Source organism: Physella acuta, unplaced genomic scaffold, assembly GCF_028476545.2.
Source record: "Physella acuta isolate Inbredline_101_S28 unplaced genomic scaffold, ASM2847654v3 ptg000079l, whole genome shotgun sequence".
NCBI classification, from domain to species: domain Eukaryota; kingdom Metazoa; phylum Mollusca; class Gastropoda; family Physidae; genus Physella; species Physella acuta.
Window position 1 is genome coordinate 2882552 of NW_026731599.1, and position 20466 is coordinate 2903017.

Sequence of the window (20466 nt, forward strand, 5' to 3'; positions counted from 1 at the left end):
CGTCATTACGGCTCCCGACAAATAGGCTAGCGTCATTTTGGCTCACGACAAAAAGGCTCCTGTCAATTTGGCTCCAGACAAAAGGACCACTGACAATACCGTTTCTGTAGAGACTAAGTCTCCCGGCAAAGCGGTCTCATTGAATATGACACCTGCCAGTGGGACCCCTTCATCAGTATTCTTTAGAGTTAGCTTCAGAGTTTCTTCCAGGCATCTCTTCGGGGGGGGGGGGCGGAGCCCCCCCCCCCCCCCCCCCGAACGAAATGAAATTTATATAATTTATATAGAAAATATATACTTTTAACAGTGTCCACCCCCCCCCCCCCCCGAAGAAAGTCTACCGCCCCCCCGAAAATTTCAAGTGCCCCCCCCCCCCCCGGAGAAAAAAGTCTGGAAGAAACACTGGTTAGCTTATCCAACACTCTTATGTAATACAACGTATGCATCTCTTGTTCGGCAGGCCTTATTTTTACTTTCTCGAATATAGATCTACGAAGTATAGAGAAAGTCTTGTAATCGTGCAAAAAAAAATCGAGATTTTTACAAATCTCGACGTTTTACACCTCACTGATACGGAAAAACATAATTTTCCAATCTTGTCCGTATGTGTGTGTGTGTGTGTGTCTGTCTGTGTGTGTGTAAACACCATAACTTGAGTACCGTTACAGCTAGGTTGATGTAATTTCATATATAAGTATTTTATCAAAATCGTAGTTCCGTAAGCCATTTCCCCTGTTGTATTTGAGAAAGTTTAGGGGAGATCACTCCCGGTTTATTATATTAGTTTATCTATTATAAAATATAGTATGTTTTAATTTAAGGGTCTATGACATCCATAATTGAGTCGGTTATAGGCTGTTCCAACTCAGTGTGTGGGGAGAAGGGTCCACGCTGTACCTTCCTACCTACAGTATGCTTGTAGGTTATCAAAACATGATGCTGTAATCATGTAAACATCATGTATATCATACATTTACACTTCTGTGCTCGCTTTTAAGCAACATATCTTTTCTGTTGTAAATTAAACATCAATACTTTAGAATTGGTGGAATTTAGCTGTTAAGGGCTCGATTTGTTTGTGAATTAATGTTGGTTCATGAAAAACAATTTCATTCGGGCATTTAAAAGGGTTTATAGTGGTATTGGAGGTAGGACAAAATCAGTAGCGTACGCAGGGGGGGAGCAGGGGGAGCGGCCGCTCCCCCTATGGCCATTTTCAGCAAAGTGGCGCCTTTTTTTTTAAACTCAAAGTTTTAAACAATGATATTTGTTAAAAAAATATTTTTGGGCGGCACATCTATGTAAATCACAAGATTTCTTTTCATGCAGCAATTAAGCATTATTGTACTAGTCTAGTAGTGTCTACGTTTACAACACGTATTAACAGCTGCATCAGTTTGCCATTCTAAAAATAACCATTACGATTCATTGCAATGTTTAAAAAACCTACACGGTAGTACCACTTTGCAAGAGGGGTGTTAAGTTTAAGGCATAATAATAATTGAATTAGAAAAAGTTATACATAAAACTCCACACATAATTTCTTTATATATAAAGTTTGAATCGTGTGATTAATTTAAAAAAAAATTACAATACAGAAACAAATACAACTGATGTGGCACCTCTATTTAAATTTACTTATGAGTAAACTGCGTAGTGGTGGGGAAATTTTGACAAGGTCGACAACGTCATCACGATGAAGTAGTATTATTCTTACAGTTTGGGCGATAGTTATTACGATTACAAATTATATGAAACAGTTACAACCCCCCTCCCCCATATACCCTTCTGTAAAAAAAATATTGTCATAATACCACTTCTACTTATTTAAATCTATTTCTGTAATCTATATTTGTGTAATATATGTTTGTGTAATATATATGTATGTTTAGAACAGTCATCTAAAAACTGACGCTATGTTCACTCTGAGTTGGTTATCCCCTCCCCCCCCCCCCCCCACACACACACCTCACCACCACAATTGTGTAGAGCGACATTAATGTCACACCTAGGTATACACTGGGTTGGATAATTGACCTCAAGTGAACGGACAGTGGTGAATGAAGTTGAACCCCCCCCCCCCCCGCCCCCCAAACCACCCAGAACTGATCTGTTAAGTACATGTAGAAAAACGCGTAATGATGTACCAAAGTACCATGCCGCCAGAAAATTAGCTTTTTAAACGTAAAACTCTGGGAATATTGTTTTTGCAATTACCAGTAAAATACCAGTTAAAAGGTGTGTGTTCAATACAGTGATCTAACCCATAAGAACACAAAGAAGCAGTAGTTAATTAAAATATATGAGCTGAACTAAAACACCAACATTTTTTTTTTCAATGGTTCAAATTTTACTGTATTTTCAATACTTCCATTATTTGCTCATTAGATGCACAGAATAAATACAATAAAGTACATTTTAAAATACTGCACTAAATAATAACAAACATTAAAAAAACAACAATCGGGCATCACCTGACACTTAAGCATTTCCTTACATTTGGAACTCAACTTTTGATTTTACTAGTACTAGGCTCAGTACTTTTAAAAAAATAATATCTTAAATAAAGTAAAATGTTTTAATTCATATAATTTATAAGCATGTCATATTTTGTCATTTACATCCGGTTCAAACAGAAATAGCCTTAATATATTGAATAATTAAAGAAAAAACAATAGTGAAATGAAATTAAATTTCCCATTGAATGGTAGTAGCCTATAGTTTTTCAATCATTCATAAAATACCAAATACCTATGAGAGCACACATTTTTCAATATCTCACAACAACACCCAAATATTTTTACACCATTTATTCCTCCAGATTTAAAAAAGTAAAATCACATAGACTAGGCAATAAATTTGAGTCAGTCATCATCATCTCCTGGTTTGTAATCTGGATCATCATCGTCATCATCATCTTCTAAGTCTAGTTCTCCCATATCGACAAATAAAGATTCATCCACTTCCAGTGTGTCTCCCATTGCTTGCAAAAATTTAACATCAGAGTCGTAAAGAGACTGATCAGCCATAAACAGTTCTTTACCTGTTGGTTTTTTAGATGAACCATCTGAAAGGCCTTTTAACCTTCTCATCTCAGCCCTTTCTGCATCAAACTTTAATTTCCAAGCCATAAATGACTCAACATTGACTCTTGTACCCTCAAAGCGTTTTCTTTCAGCCTCTTCATCTGACTTCTTTTTTCTTTCAGCTGCTTCTTCTTCATCTTTGGCTGCTTGTTCCATCATGTTTGTCATTCTCTCTTGTACTGCTGATATTATGGTGAATATCATTGCCATACCAAGATTTTCCTCAGCCTGAGCTTTCATAAAATCCATGAGAGATTCTTGTTGTGCATCATCCATGTTCTCAGTAGATTCAAACTCCATTAATGGTGCTGAATCTGGGTAGTTTTTTGTGTATGTAAACTGTATCACTGCAGACATTGCATGATCAGGAAAATTTTCAGCATCTTGAGGCATCACAGTCAGTTGGAAAACATGGTATGGCTCTTCTTCAACAATTTCGATTTCATCTGGATAAATCGACTGCAGTGCTTCAATTTCGTTTCTCTGCTCTTCCTTATAATCGGTCATCCTTAAAGTTTTTAGTCCCCACTTTAGGGTAATTAACTTTATAATTAATTTAAGTCAAGTGAATGGCTTCAACTCATTAGATTCATAATCTTGTAAATCAATCAAGGGCTTTGATATAGCATTTCATAAACGTCAACAGTCCCATGTAAAACTAAAACACCGACATTTAGTTAAATGTAGGCTGTTATACCGAATAACAAAACATTCAATCGAAAAGAGTGTTTTTTTTACCAACTCTGATTTTAAAAACTCTATTGTGCTGTAATACTTTAGCATTTATGATGACGATATATTAAATTCTGATTATAGACAAAAACATTTTGTAAACACAAATAGTGTTAAACAATTTCATTATATTCTAAAGTAATTGTTTATTTGTTTTGACATTTATAATAAAATGTGTAGATATATACATGTTTATATTAAGAGAGTAATTATTTCCCCTATTTCACTTGTCTTAAATAATTTCCCAGGAATTATTATTTAAGAAATTTTTTTTACAAGAATTACAAAACAGATTGTGTTACGTTCATTGTTTTTGGTTGTAGTGTGTGAATAGAATCTATATATATATATATATATATATATATATATATATATATATATATATATATATATATATATATATATGTATTTTAGATTGATACAATTTTTTTTTGTCGGCCTACATTGTGTGTTTTTTCTTATTTCTTCAGAGTGCTACTTTCAATTTATTTTACATCATAGCGAAGTAATGACATACAGCTAGTAATTATATATATATATATATATATATATATATATATATATATATATATATATATATATATATATATATATATATATATATATATATATATATATATATATATATATAATACACGTATATAGAACTTGTTAAAAATTCGGCGCCTTTTTTTTATCTTTTCGCTCCCCCTAAAACGAAAACCTGGATACGCCTCTGGACAAAATGGTTACTTTTATGCCAATAGTGGTCATGCCCTTCATTGGTCTGGAGCCAATATGTCGGGAGTCATTTTGTCAAAAGCCAATTTGTCGGGAGCCTAAATATCGGGAGCCCATTTGTCGGGAGCCTATATGTCGCAAGTCAATATGACGGGAGCCCATTTGACGGGAGCCAATAAGTCGGGGCCCTTTTGACGGGGCTATTTTGACTGGGTCGTTTTGTCGGGGGTCGATTTGACGGGGTCAAATTAACGGGGCTTTTTTGACGGGGCCGATATGTCCCGGACCGTTTTGACAGGGCACCATATATATATATATATATATATATATATATATATATATATATATATATATATATATATATATATATATATATATATAAGCCCATGTGCGCACTTTTATTTTTCTAATAGGTATTAGTAGCCTATGTTATTTTAGATGTGTCGGACTTTTAGCTATTTAGTTATTTCTTTGCTTTGTCTCTAATATCGTTAAACCTGTAGTAAAGCACATTGCGTTTTGACCAATAACTATTTTATAAAATATTCTTCTAAAAATGTATATATAAGCCCATGTGCGCACTTCTCTCTCTGTCCGCAAAATATTTTCACAAGCTATCAGATCAGTATCTTTAGCGATATATGGAGAACTTGATACGGACTTTTGTTGAAAATAATATGGCAGATGTTTTAAATGTATAAACAAAATTTTATTTAAAGAAGAAAAATAAAAAAAATAAAGGCATGTTCAAATGCAGAGAAACTGTTTTAATTATGCAACCGGAAAAGTGTTTATAGTTGTGACAAGAACTCCGTAATCGATGACGTCACGTGTCATATGTTTGAACTACGGAAAGTACACAAAAAAATCGATAACCGGAAGTGGTACTTTTTCTACTTTGAATTTTTCAAAAGCCTATAACTTGAGTACTATTTCAGATAGATAAATCATATTTCACATGTAAGTAAAAGATCTAGTTCTCTACCTTCTTTCAAATTTTGAGTAATTTCCGTTGACCGGAAGTACTAATTTACGCTTTTTCCGATTTCTCAAAAAACGCACGTAAATTTATAAAGTACTAATGATATCCCGCACTATTATGCACATTTTATTAGGCGTTCACTTAGTGTGCAATTCTTTTTTTTACGAGATTCCATTCTATTATAAAAAGTTTAAGTAATTAAAAATTGATTACAAATATTGTCTATGTCCTGAGTTGCCATCCCTCGTAGTTTTATATTAGAATATCCAAGAAAGTTTAGGGGAGATCACTCCCGGTTTATTTACTATGTTGAACAGATGCATGAATTATTGGCCTTTTATATTAATGTTGTCAAACTTAACAACTAATATGAAGTCTTTAAAATGAAAATAACATTAATATTTGACATTTACTTTTTAAAACTGTAAATCATATAGTAACGTCATACTTTCTGAATACCCCACCTCGTCATATATTGTCACTAAAGTTCGACTCCCCTCTACTTGATTTTAAAATGTATTCCTCTCGATTTAGCACCAGTGTTTCTTCCAGACTTTTTTCTCCGGGGGGAGGGGGGCACAGTGGCGCCTGCATTCGTTTTAAAAAGCGCCACACACTAGAGAAATACGGTGGGCTACAACAATCAATGACTAGATCAAACCAGGGGTCGCACCAGGCACCTCTGCAGTAACGTGACTTAAGGGGCCAGCAGCGCCCCGCGACGAGCCTAAACTTTGATCACTAGGATCTTGTGACGACCCTAAACTTTGATCACTAGGATCTTGTGACGAGCCTAAACTTTGATCAATAGGATCTTGTGACGACCCTAAACTTTGATCACTAGGATCTTGTGACGAGCCTAAACTTTGATCACTAGGATCTTGTGACGAGCCTAAACTTTGATCACTAGGATCTTGTGACGACCCTAAACTTTGATCACTAGGATCTTGTGACGAGCCTAAACTTTGATCACTAGGATCTTGTGACGACCCTAAACTTTGATCACTAGGATCTTGTGACGACCCTAAACTTTGATCACTAGGATCTTGTGACGAGCCTAAACTTTGATCCTACAGCCAAGTTGGCGCTGGGATCTTGTGACAACCCTAAACTTTGATCCTAGAGCCAAGTTGGCGCTGGGATCTTGAGTTTGACTGTGTTATGCAGCTTTAAAATGACATAATTTTTTGGTACCCTGTTTGGCACTACATTGGGTTGGTGCCTGGAGCGGCTCTCCCTTAGTTCCATCTCTGCAACAACCAACAGCTCATGGTCAAGCTTGAAGGGTTAAACCATCATTTCAAAGGATGTCTTGCTGTAACAGCTCAAACATTTCCTACAAGCACATCTTTGTATAATGACCAAGTCCAAGAGTTTTAAGCCAGAGAATATTGTATAAATATTTATTAGTAAAGTGTGCAGTCACATGTAGAATACTCAGAGCTGAAAATCTGGAGGCAAATATAATATTGAATACTTTGATATCATAGTAGTATTAAATGTGTACATGCATCAATACAGCTTTCTATATCCCTTCTGTTGAATATGTACACAATAAATATAACCGAAGACAGCCCTAATATTTTGTTTAAAAACATGAAGACTTGAGTTACAAATAAAATGCCCCTCAGCAGTTAAAAAGGAAAAAAGTGACATTCAATAATAACAGATCTGTATTATAATTATAGCACAACAAAAACACTTGTGTCAATGAATAACAGATCTGTATTATAATTATAGCACCAGTCATGTCTGACCAAGAGAATGTACAAAACAATAAGGCACTCATTTTGTTAAACAAATACAAAAACATTAAAGATGCTTGGTCCAGAATAATTACCCAATGAACATTCCATTCAATGCCAACATAATTTGCATAAACATGTCTTAAGGAATCCCCAACCCTGACCACATGCCAGAAAAAAACAGCTATTTCCTGGTCAAACTAATTGTACAACACACTTTATATTTAACTTAAAACTTTTAAGGACATAATGTATTGAACTATGTGACGATTATTTGCTGATATTATATAAGAGAATACTTTATTATGGAATAAATATTTCAGTTAAACAACTTTCATGCAGAAAATCTACTGAAGAAATGTGCAGAAAAACAAAATGTCTGATCATATAACATAACAAATGGCAGCTTCAAACATGGCAAGAGCATGCATACACAGACAGTTGTAGTCCATTCTTTTTGGCTGATCCAATTAATTTTTAAAACTGGTAAAACAAGTTTGTGTACACTTCATTTTAAATGTAGTGTAGACACTAAACACAGATGGTTGAGACAAATAGATGAGACATCATGGTAACCATTTTATGCTAGTTTAGGGTGAGAATCTAAATGTGACCCACACTGTCAAGGTTAAGCATGTGACCCTCATTGTCATTGTAGGTTGTGACCCATTGTGTAAAAAATTTTTTCATAAAATCTTCATAAAAATGTTAACCAACCAAGTTTTAAAATAACTAAGAAAATCTAGCTAAAAATATACCCGAGGCTGTAATAAAACTTTTGCAAGATCTCAACCAATGGAATGAATACAAAATTATGTACAATGCAAGAAACAAATGGCACGAGCAGCAGTTTAAAAACAAAAAATCACTTAAATGATTCAGCAAAACAACTTTAACATCCAAATTCTTGCCTAAACATATTGCCAGATAAATTGGCACTACAATTAAGATTAAAAAAAAAAAAGCAAACAAACATGAACACAAACTTTGTAAGAAAATAAGACAAGTTTTTTGTATAAGTGAATAGAGAAGTTATTATTTCTACTTAAGAAGCTGCCTGCCGTAAAATTTACGATTCAGGAGAAAAATGAGGAGATTAACATTGATTCTTGCTTTGTTAAACATTTTCATGACAGCTACACCCTCATACTGAAGCTTGAGGAGATCCTGAAACAAAGAAACAAATTTAGCTAGAGACCAGCAGTACAAACACATCTAACAGAACTAGGTGCAAACATCTAACAACATCAGAATGCATGGCATGGAGTATGTATGGATGTTAACATGTTAATGCTAACAGCCTTATACAACAGTTAAGGCGTATGTGTGTATGCTGACATATTACTGCTTACACAATTAAACTGCATGTTATGGCATATGTATGTTTGTAGACCAATGTTAAGAACTGTTGCATCTGACAGACTAGCCCCAACAAATTAGGAGCACATTTTAACATAAGATGTCATAGGACATAGTGTGTGTGTGTGTAGTATCTTGTGTTGTGGTAGCTAATGTGCAGTGGGTTGATAGCATTTGTAACAGTAGTGTAGTTTAAAGTTAAATTCTATTCCACTGCAGGTATTTGTAACAGTAGCATAGTTAAAAGTTAAATTCCACTGCAGACAACATTATGAGCAACATGTGTCTGCAGACAACATTTTGAGCAACATGTGTCTGCAGACAACATTTTGAGCAACATGTGTGTCTGCAGACAACATTTTGAGCAACATGTGTGTCTGCAGACAACATTATGAGCAACATGTGTGTCTGCAGACAACATTATGAGCAACATGTGTATCTGCAGACAACATTATGAGCAACATGTGTGTCTGCAGACAACATTATGAGCAACATGTGTATCTGCAGACAACATTATGAGCAACATGTGTGTCTGCAGACATTATGAGCAACATGTGTGTCTGCAGACAACATTATGAGCAACATGTGTGTCCACTTACTTGAAAAATGAGTTCTACTTTATCCATGCTGACTCCCATAAACTTAGCATTGACATCAAAAACACCCGGATCCTCTGTTGAACTGATCTCAAACATGACATTCTTTAACCTGTAACACAAACATGACATTCTTTAACCTGTAACACAAACATACATGATTTTCTTTAAATATGGTATCTCATATATTTATTAAGTCTTAACCATGGTATATTTAGCCTGAACTTTAAAGTTAGGAATTGACTGTAAACTTTGGTGTCAGGAATTAACTCCAAACTATGATATATCATGAACTTAGTATAAACTTAAAACATATTTATCATGGGTCGATTCAATGATACAGTATTGAGTCTGACTGTACAACTGACATATTATCCCACAATCTAAACCAGTGGAGATACTAAATTATATTGTGTACAACTGATTATGACTGACTAGTGTAGATTATACTGTGTACAACTGATGTACGACTGACTAGTGTAGAGGTTTGTGATGTGTTTACTTACTGTGCCTGGGGCAATCCTTCAATCTCTAACACTACACCCTTTTCATGCAAGCGAGCTCCTGTATAAGTGATAGAACCTTTGTTTTTCTGATCCCCACGGCGAAAGAGACCAGATTTTCTATTTTTTCTGTTAGAACACATCAAACAACAATTCAGTTACATAATGACAAAAATTACATAGGAATTATCACTCGAACTGTCAAGTTACTAAAAACATGACATAATGTTCAGCTTTGAAAGGATGACAGTCTCGAGTTCGAACCCTCGGGCACATGAGGCTCGTTAGCTGGGGACAGCCACTCTTCTAGGAGAGACAACTCCAAAATTAAACTGCTGCCTTGTAGTTTGTTCTTGGTTGGACAAAGGCTACGGAAGCAAATCCAAAAAGAAAAGCAGGCTGAAATCGGAGTCAATGGCCTCAATGGCGCAAAACCAGTTGACACGTAACGCTTAATTGTGTTGGAGGCGTGGTCGAGTCGGCAAGAAGCTCATGGTTGATACATTCGAACACTCTCGAGTTCAAACCCACTGGCAGATAAATCTCGATCCCCTTCAAAACTTATAATTAAGAACGAAGAAGAAGAAGAAGAAAGGATGACATTGAACTCTAGCTTGGTCAAAAATTTAAATTGTTGTTTGGTCAGTTAGCTAAAGCTTAACAAGTAAACTTTTATTAACATGCATTTTTATAAAAAAAAAGTTTTATATAAAACTTGTGCAGGTAAAGTAATACTCACTTGGTTTTACTCTGTAGATTATCCATGCAAGTCTTGACGTACTGGTTGTAGTAATCTATTTGCGACTCATAGAATGTGCGCTTATCACTTAAACTTTTGATGGTTGACCGGAGTCTCATTAACTCTTGTTTGCGGTTATTACGATAGCGTCTTTGATTGCGTATATCCTGCAAGGTTATATAGAAAATAATATATAAAAAGCGAGTGAGTTTTGCAAGCATATCAATGTTTGCTAGCTGGACCAAAACATGAAGACTACAGTACCTGTACTATGGCATTGAGAAGGTCTTGGTATTTATTCTGTTTACTGACCATGCCAGCCAGCTCTAAAGTTTGAAGATTGGCCTTAACTTTTGTTTTCATAACCTCCATTGGCAATCTAAGCCATACAAAAAAAAAATTATTCTTCATCAGTCATTTCAACTTAATTGTTCTATGGCATCTGGATGGACATATAACTTGTTATTTGCAACTTAATTGGCGTATGGTATATGTATGGACATATGACTTTTCATTTGAACCTAAATGACTTAGATCTGAGAGTAAAGTAGGACTTACCTGGTGTCACCAAGGATGGATGCATGGCGCATTAACTTTTTGCCCTCTGCCTGGGACTGAGAAACTTTTTTATCAATGAGATCTCGTTTCTTCACTAGAGCCTGATGCAGTTCTTCCTGCTGCTGGTTGCACGGCGCATCCAATACAATGACCAGGTTGTCCCCTGGTTGACAGGCTATGACATCCACTATCATACGCTTGGTTCTAAAAGAAATCATATGAAAAGAGTTTCAAATATTGAGCAATAAAAAAATTTCAAGCAGCTAAAACTTCTTTAGCAATATTAGGATAAAAAGGAAGAAAACATTTTTTTAAAGTTCTCCAAACGGCCATAGCTAATTGTGGCATCTATAAGAACGAAATCAATCACCTGATGAGAAGGGTCTTCATATCAGCTTTGTCGTCAGTCTGGATGTCAAACTTGTTAGACAATGTTAAGGAAATTTCTGTTTTGGCCATCTGAGACCTGAGGGCATCATTGGTGGCTTCATCTTTGGTTAGAGCTGTTCCCAGCAGTTCATCAATGGTCGGTGCTTCTCCAAGGTCCTCTAATAACTCATGCAAAGGATCTGAGGGTTCTGGGGCGATGGTGTCTTGGTGCTCAAGTAACAACTGAACAATACAAACAGAGGATCTGAGGGTTCTGGGGCTTACAGCTATTTCTAATGACAGTAGATTAACTGGTCCATAACAAAATTTTCTAAAACCTAAAAATTAGATACAGAAAGTCAATTAATTAAAGTTGAAGTGTCCTTACTTGATGTGTATCAACTATCTCCCCCACAGAAATGTAGACCACAGGTTTGGCAATCATGGTAACATCACTGTACTGGTCTACATTGAACCTCACCTCAGGTTCCTCTACATCACAAGCTGCAAGGCAATACTTCCTGAAACACATTTCATACATTCACCTGAGGGAGGCAATACATCCTGAAACACATTCATACATTTATCTAAGGGGCAATACTTCCTGAAACACACATTCATACATTCACCTGAGGGAGGCAATACTTCCTGAAACACATTCATACATTTATCTAAGGGGCAATACTTCCTGAAACACATTCATACATTCACCTGAGGGAAGCAATACTTCCTGAAACACATTCATACATTCACCTGAGGGAAGCAATACATCCTGAAACACATTCATACATTCACATGAGGGAAGCAATACATCCTGAAACACAAATTTATCTGAGGAAGCAATACTTCCTGAAACACACATTCATACATTCACCCGAGGGAAGCAATACATCCTGAAACACAAATTTATCTGAGGGAAGCAATACTTCCTGAAACACACATTCATACATTCACCTGAGGGAAGCAATACTTCCTGAAACACACATTCATACATTTATCTGAGGGAGGCAATACTTCCTGAAACACATTCATACATTCACCTGAGGGAGGAAATACTTCCTGAAACACACATTCACCTGAGGGAGGCAATACTTCCTGAAACACACATTCACCTGAGGGAAGCAATACTTCCTGAAACACACATTTATCTGAGGGAAGTAATACTTCCTGAAACACACATTCATACATTTATCTGAGGGAGGCAATAATTCCTGAAACACACATTCACCTGAGGGAAGCAATACTTCCTGAAATACACATTTATCTGAGGGAGGCAATACTTCCTGAAACACATTCATACATTCACCTGAGGGAAGCAATACTTCCTGAAACACACATTTATCTGAGGGAAGTAATACTTCCTGAAACACACATTCATACATTCACCTGAGGGAAGCAATACTTCCTGAAACACACATTCATACATTTATCTGAGGGAGGCAATACTTCCTGAAACACACATTTATCTGAGGGAAGTAATACTTCCTGAAACACACATTCATACATTCACCTGAGGGAAGCAATACTTCCTGAAACACACATTCATACATTCACCTGAGGGAAGCAATACTTCCTGAAACACACATTCATTCATTTATCTGAGGGAAGCAATACTTCCTGAAACACACATTTATCTGAGGGAAGTAATACTTCCTGAAACACACATTCATACATTCACCTGAGGGAAGCAATACTTCCTGAAACACACATTCATACATTTATCTGAGGGAGGCAATACTTCCTGAAACACACATTCATACATTTATCTGAGGGAGGCAATACTTCCTGAAACACAAATTTATCTGAGGGAAGCAATACTTCCTGAAACACACATTCATACATTCACCTGAGGGAAGCAATACATCCTGAAACACACTTTCATACATTCACCTGAGGGAAGCAATACTTCCTGAAACACAAATTTATCTGAGGGAAGCAATACTTCCTGAAACACACATTCATACATTTATCTGAGGGAGGCAATACTTCCTGAAACACACATTCATACATTTATCTGAGGGAGGCAATACTTCCTGAAACACAAATTTATCTGAGGGAAGCAATACTTCCTGAAACACACATTCATACATTCACCTGAGGGAAGCAATACATCCTGAAACACACATTCATACATTCACCTGAGGGAAGCAATACTTCCTGAAACACAAATTTATCTGAGGGAAGCAATACTTCCTGAAACACACATTCATACATTTATCTGAGGGAGGCAATACTTCCTGAAACACACATTCATACATTTATCTGAGGGAGGCAATACTTCCTGAAACACACATTCATACATTTATCTGAGGGAGGCAATACTTCCTGAAACACACATTCATACATTTATCTGAGGGAGGCAATACTTCCTGAAACACACATTCATACATTTATCTGAGGGAAGCAATACTTCCTGAAACACACATTCATACATTTATCTGAGGGAGGCAATACTTCCTGAAACACACATTCATACATTTATCTGAGGGAAGCAATACATCATGAAACACAAATTTATCTGAGGGAAGCAATACTTCCTGAAACACACATTCATACATTTATCTGAGGGAGGCAATACTTCCTGAAACACACATTCATACATTTATCTGAGGGAGGCAATACTTCCTGAAACACACATTCACCTGAGGGAAGCAACACTTCCTGAAACACACATTCATACATTTATCTGAGGGAGGCAATACTTCCTGAAACACACATTCATACATTCACCTGAGGGAGGCAATACTTCCTGAAACACACATTCATACATTCATCTGAGGGAAGCAATACTTCCTGAAACACATTCATACATTCACCTGAGGGAGGCAATACTTCCTGAAACACACATTCATACATTTATCTGAGGGAAGCAATACTTCCTGAAACACACATTCATACATTTATCTGAGGGAGGCAATACTTCCTGAAACACACATTCATACATTTATCTGAGGGAAGCAATACTTCCTGAAACACACATTCATACATTTATCTGAGGGAGGCAATACTTCCTGAAACACACATTCATACATTTATCTGAGGGAAGCAATACATCATGAAACACAAATTTATCTGAGGGAAGCAATACTTCCTGAAACACACATTCATACATTTATCTGAGGGAGGCAATACTTCCTGAAACACACATTCATACATTTATCTGAGGGAGGCAATACTTCCTGAAACACACATTCACCTGAGGGAAGCAACACTTCCTGAAACACACATTCATACATTTATCTGAGGGAGGCAATACTTCCTGAAACACACATTCATACATTCACCTGAGGGAAGCAATACTTCCTGAAACACACATTCATACATTTATCTGAGGGAAGCAATACTTCCTGAAACACACATTCACCTGAGGGAAGCAACACTTCCTGAAACACACATTCATACATTTATCTGAGGGAGGCAATACTTCCTGAAACACACATTCATACATTTATCTGAGGGAAGCAATACTTCCTGAAACACACATTTATCTGAGGGAGGCAATACTTCCTGAAACACACATTCATACATTTATCTGAGGGAGGCAATACTTCCTGAAACACACATTCATACATTCACCTGAGGGAAGCAATACTTCCTGAAACACACATTCATACATTTATCTGAGGGAAGCAATACTTCCTGAAACACACATTCACCTGAGGGAAGCAACACTTCCTGAAACACACATTCATACATTTATCTGAGGGAGGCAATACTTCCTGAAACACACATTCATACATTCACCTGAGGGAAGCAATACTTCCTGAAACACACATTCATACATTTATCTGAGGGAGGCAATACTTCCTGAAACACACATTCATACATTCACCTGAGGGAAGCAATACTTCCTGAAACACACATTCATACATTTATCTGAGGGAAGCAATACTTCCTGAAACACACATTCATACATTCACCTGAGGGAAGCAATACTTCCTGAAACACACATTCATACATTTATCTGAGGGAGGCAATACTTCCTGAAACACACATTCATACATTCACCTGAGGGAAGCAATACTTCCTGAAACACACATTCATACATTCACCTGAGGGAAGCAATACTTCCTGAAACACACATTCATACATTTATCTGAGGGAAGCAATACTTCCTGAAACACACATTCATACATTCACCTGAGGGAAGCAATACTTCCTGAAACACACATTCATACATTCACCTGAGGGAAGCAATACTTCCTGAAACACACATTCATACATTTATCTGAGGGAAGCAATACTTCCTGAAACACACATTCATACATTCACCTGAGGGAAGCAATACTTCCTGAAACACACATTCATACATTTATCTGAGGGAAGCAATACTTCCTGAAACACACATTCATACATTCACCTGAGGGAAGCAATACTTCCTGAAACACACATTCATACATTTATCTGAGGGAGGCAATACTTCCTGAAACACACATTCATACATTCACCTGAGGGAGGCAATACTTCCTGAAACACACATTCATACATTTATCTGAGGGAGGCAATACTTCCTGAAACACACATTCATACATTCACCTGAGGGAAGCAATACTTCCTGAAACACACATTCATAAATTTATCTGAGGGAAGCAATACTTCCTGAAACACACATTCATACATTCACCTGAGGGAAGCAATACTTCCTGAAACACACATTCATAAATTTATCTGAGGGAGGCAATACTTCCTGAAACACACATTCATACATTCACCTGAGGGAAGCAATACTTCCTGAAACACACATTCATACATTTATCTGAGGGAGGCAATACTTCCTGAAACACACATTCATACATTCACCTGAGGGAAGCAATACTTCCTGAAACACACATTCATACATTCACCTGAGGGAGGCAATACATCCTGAAACACATTCATACATTCACCTGAGGGAAGCAATACTTCCTGAAACACACATTCATACATTCACCTGAGGGAAGCAATACTTCCTGAAACACACATTCACCTGAGGGAAGCAATACTTCCTGAAACACACATTCATACATTCACCTGAGGGAAGCAATACTTCCTGAAACACACATTCACCTGAGGGAAGCAATACTTCCTGAAACACACATTCATACATTCACCTGAGGGAAGCAATACTTCCTGAAACACACATTCATACATTCACCTGAGGGAAGCAATACTTCCTGAAACACACATTCACCTGAGGGAAGCAATACTTCCTGAAACACACATTCATACATTCACCTGAGGGAAGCAATACTTCCTGAAACACACATTCATACATTCACCTGAGGGAAGCAACACTTCCTGAAACACACATTCATACATTCACCTGAGGGAAGCAATACTTCCTGAAACACACATTCATACATTTATCTGAGGGAAGCAACACTTCCTGAAACACACATTCATACATTCACCTGAGGGAAGCAATACTTCCTGAAACACACATTCATACATTCACCTGAGGGAAGCAATACTTCCTGAAACACACATTCACCTGAGGGAAGCAATACTTCCTGAAACACACATTCATACATTCACCTGAGGGAAGCAATACTTCCTGAAACACACATTCATACATTCACCTGAGGGAAGCAATACTTCCTGAAACACACATTCATACATTCACCTGAGGGAAGCAATACTTCCTGAAACACACATTCATACATTCACCTGAGCCTGAAACACACATTCATACATTCACCTGAGGGAAGCAATACTTCCTGAAACACACATTCATACATTCACCTGAGGGAAGCAACACTTCCTGAAACACACATTCATACATTCACCTGAGGGAAGCAATACTTCCTGAAACACACATTCATACATTTATCTGAGGGAAGCAACACTTCCTGAAACACACATTCATACATTCACCTGAGGGAAGCAATACTTCCTGAAACACACATTCATACATTCACCTGAGGGAAGCAATACTTCCTGAAACACACATTCATACATTCACCTGAGGGAAGCAATACTTCCTGAAACACACATTCATACATTCACCTGAGGGAAGCAATACTTCCTGAAACACTTATTTATCTGATTGAGGTAATACTTAATTAAAATAAAGGGATTACCAGATACTTTACAGACATAAGATGATATTCTTTAAAAAATCAAATAAAAAGAGGTTGGTGCTGGCCTACAAGATTTTTCTGATTCCAGTCATTTAACCAAAATATAGATGTGTGAAACAAAAACTTACTTGAACTTCTCATGCGCATTTCTGATGTAGTCATTCATGCTGGCAAGGTAAGAGCTTTCACCACCAAACTAAGGGTAAAAAAATATACACATAAACAGCTGCACCCATAAACTCCTAACTTTTACAATAGATTTAAAGATTACATCTGAGAAGGTCTTGTAAAACTACAGGACTTGTCTATGAAAAAACCAGCTGATATTTACCCCTTTATTGGAAGCAGCAAACTGGAGAATCTTGGCGATGGAACCGAGATTTCGTCTCTGGTCATTGGTTAGAGCTTTCTCAGCTCCAACATTCACAATGTCAAATGCATCTGGGGCAACAATAGCGGAGTTGATGTATCTGTAGTAGAGCAGGTTGCCAACTATCTGCAAGAGGAAAACATCTTTCACACAACTGCTAGGCCATGACAACTATCTGCTAGAAGTAAACATCTTTCACACAACTGCTAGGCCAGGGGAACTATCTGCTTAGATAAAATATTTACCTTCAAAATATCTTTTTCCTGAGCATCTGGAAACTTTTTCTCTAAACACTCCTTCATTACTTTAGCCATGTAACACTCCTTCATTACTTTAGCCATGTATCTCATGCCATATCTGTTGGGAGAAATAAAACAAAGACCACTCAATGGCTGCCTTGGTCAAGGTCCACTCGATGGCTGCCTTGGTCAAGGTCCACTCGATGGCTGCCTTGGTCAAGGTCCACTCGATGGCTGCCTTGGTCAAGGTCCACTCGATGGCTGCCTTGGTCAAGGTCCACTCAATGGCTACCTTGGTCAAGGTCCACTCAATGGCTGCCTTGGTCAAGGTCCACTCAATGGCTGCCTTGGTCAATGTCCACTCAATGGCTGCCTTGGTCAAGGTCAACTCAGTTGACTTTGACAAGGCAATGAAACTTGCCTATAACTTTTTTCAAAAATCTGTAATCAAATCTGTATGTATGTAATATAACAACAGACACACAACTTACGGAATGCTATCTAAGGAAGAAAGAATTTTATTGAGGAACAGATCAGTTACATCCTGCAAGCGTTTAATTGTTTCCTCTATTTGGACTTTCACTTCCTCATGCAGCAAGGCTTGCTCTGTAGAAACATCATAAGGGAGCTCACTGCAAACAAAAAATATTTTAGAACTATTTGTCTTAAAACTGGCATCAAAGATAAGAATACTTAGGCCATTCAAGTCGTCAGGCTAAAGCAATGACCTACCACACAAGTCAAGCATGATTGTGTACCTAGTTTTTCCTGTCAAGCATGATTGTGTACCTAGTTTTTCCTGTCAAGCATGATTGTGTACCTAGTTTTTCCTGTCAAGCATGATTGTGTACCTAGTTTTTCCTGTCAAGCATGATTGTGTACCTAGTTTTTCCTGTCAAGCATGATTGTGTACCTAGTTTTTCCTGTCAAGCATGATTGTGTACCTAGTTTTTCCTGTCAAGCATGATTGTGTACCTAGTTTTTCCTGTCAAGCATGATTGTGTACCTAGTTTTTCCTGTCAAGCATGATTGTGTACCTAGTTTTTCCTGTCAAGCATGATTGTGTACCTAGTTTTTCCTGTCAAGCATGATTGTGTACCTAGTTTTTCCTGTCAAGCATGATTGTGTACCTAGTTTTTCCTGTCAAGCATGATTGTGTACCTAGTTTTTCCTGTCAAGCATGATTGTGTACCTAGTTTTTCCTGTCAAGCATGATTGTGTACCTAGTTTTTCCTGTCAAGCATGATTGTGTACCTAGTTTTTCCTGTCAAGCATGATTGTGTACCTAGTTTTTCCTGTCAAGCATGATTGTGTACCTAGTTTTTCCTGTCAAGCATGATTGTGTACCTAGTTTTTCCTGTCAAGCATGATTGTGTACCTAGTTTTTCCTGTCAAGCATGATTGTGTACCTAGTTTTTCCTGTCAAGCATGATTGTGTACCTAGTTTTTCCTGTCAAGCATGATTGTGTACCTAGTTTTTCCTGTCAAGCATGATTGTGTACCTAGTTTTTCCTGTCAAGCATGATTGTGTACCTAGTTTTTCCTGTCAAGCATGATTGTGTACCTAGTTTTTCCTGTCAAGCATGATTGTGTACCTAGTTTTTCCTGTCAAGCATGATTGTGTACCTAGTTTTTCCTGTCAAGCATGATTGTGTACCTAGTTTTTCCTGTCAAGCATGATTGTGTACCTAGTTTTTCCTGTCAAGCATGATTGTGTACCTAGTTTTTCCTGTCAAGCATGATTGTGTACCTAGTTTTTCCTGTCAAGCATGATTGTGTACCTAGTTTTTCCTGTCAAGCATGATTGTGTACCTAGTTTTTCCTGTCAAGCATGATTGTGTACCTAGTTTTTCCTGTCAAGCATGATTGTGTACCTAGTTTTTCCTGTCAAGCATGATTGTGTACCTAGTTTTTCCTGTCAAGCATGATTGTGTACCTAGTTTTTCCTGTCAAGCATGATTGTGTACCTAGTTTTTCCTGTCAAGCATGATTGTGTACCTAGTTTTTCCTGTCAAGCATGATTGTGTACCTAGTTTTTCCTGTCAAGCATGATTGTGTACCTAGTTTTTCCTGTCAAGCATGATTGTGTACCTAGTTTTTCCTGTCAAGCATGATTGTGTACCTAGTTTTTCCTGTCAAGCATGATTGTGTACCTAGTTTTTCCTGTCAAGCATGATTGTGTACCTAGTTTTTCCTGTCAAGCATGATTGTGTACCTAGTTTTTCCTGTCAAGCATGATTGTGTACCTAGTTTTTCCTGTCAAGCATGATTGTGTACCTAGTTTTTCCTGTCAAGCATGATTGTGTACCTAGTTTTTCCTGTCAAGCATGATTGTGTACCTAGTTTTTCCTGTCAAGCATGATTGTGTACCTAGTTTTTCCTGTCAAGCATGATTGTGTACCTAGTTTT

The 20466-nt window shown here is 37.1% G+C and overlaps 2 protein-coding genes across 2 annotated transcripts in view; both read right to left on the reverse strand.

The window, feature by feature from the left end:
- Nucleotides 1–2795: 2795 nt before the first annotated feature.
- On the reverse strand, nt 2796–3734 carry LOC131956892 (RWD domain-containing protein 1). Its single transcript, XM_059321520.1, has one exon. It carries the CDS (start codon nt 3591–3593, stop codon nt 2865–2867), a length of 729 nt encoding a protein of 242 aa, XP_059177503.1. The 5' UTR covers nt 3594–3734; the 3' UTR covers nt 2796–2864.
- A 3170-nt stretch (nt 3735–6904) lies between these two features.
- Nucleotides 6905–20466, reverse strand: part of LOC131955948 (ras GTPase-activating-like protein IQGAP1) — a 58265-nt gene continuing 44703 nt past the window's right edge. The window contains exons 31-42 of the mRNA XM_059320273.1: nt 18549–18689; nt 18064–18175; nt 17780–17944; nt 17577–17644; nt 11778–11910; nt 11391–11632; nt 11021–11224; nt 10727–10841; nt 10463–10629; nt 9727–9852; nt 9224–9332; nt 6905–8432 (exon numbers count right to left, since the gene is read on the reverse strand). Of these exons, the coding sequence (XP_059176256.1) occupies nt 8307–8432; nt 9224–9332; nt 9727–9852; nt 10463–10629; nt 10727–10841; nt 11021–11224; nt 11391–11632; nt 11778–11910; nt 17577–17644; nt 17780–17944; nt 18064–18175; nt 18549–18689 (1708 nt within the window). The 3' untranslated portion in view covers nt 6905–8306. The remainder of the gene's footprint in view (nt 8433–9223; nt 9333–9726; nt 9853–10462; nt 10630–10726; nt 10842–11020; nt 11225–11390; nt 11633–11777; nt 11911–17576; nt 17645–17779; nt 17945–18063; nt 18176–18548; nt 18690–20466) is intronic.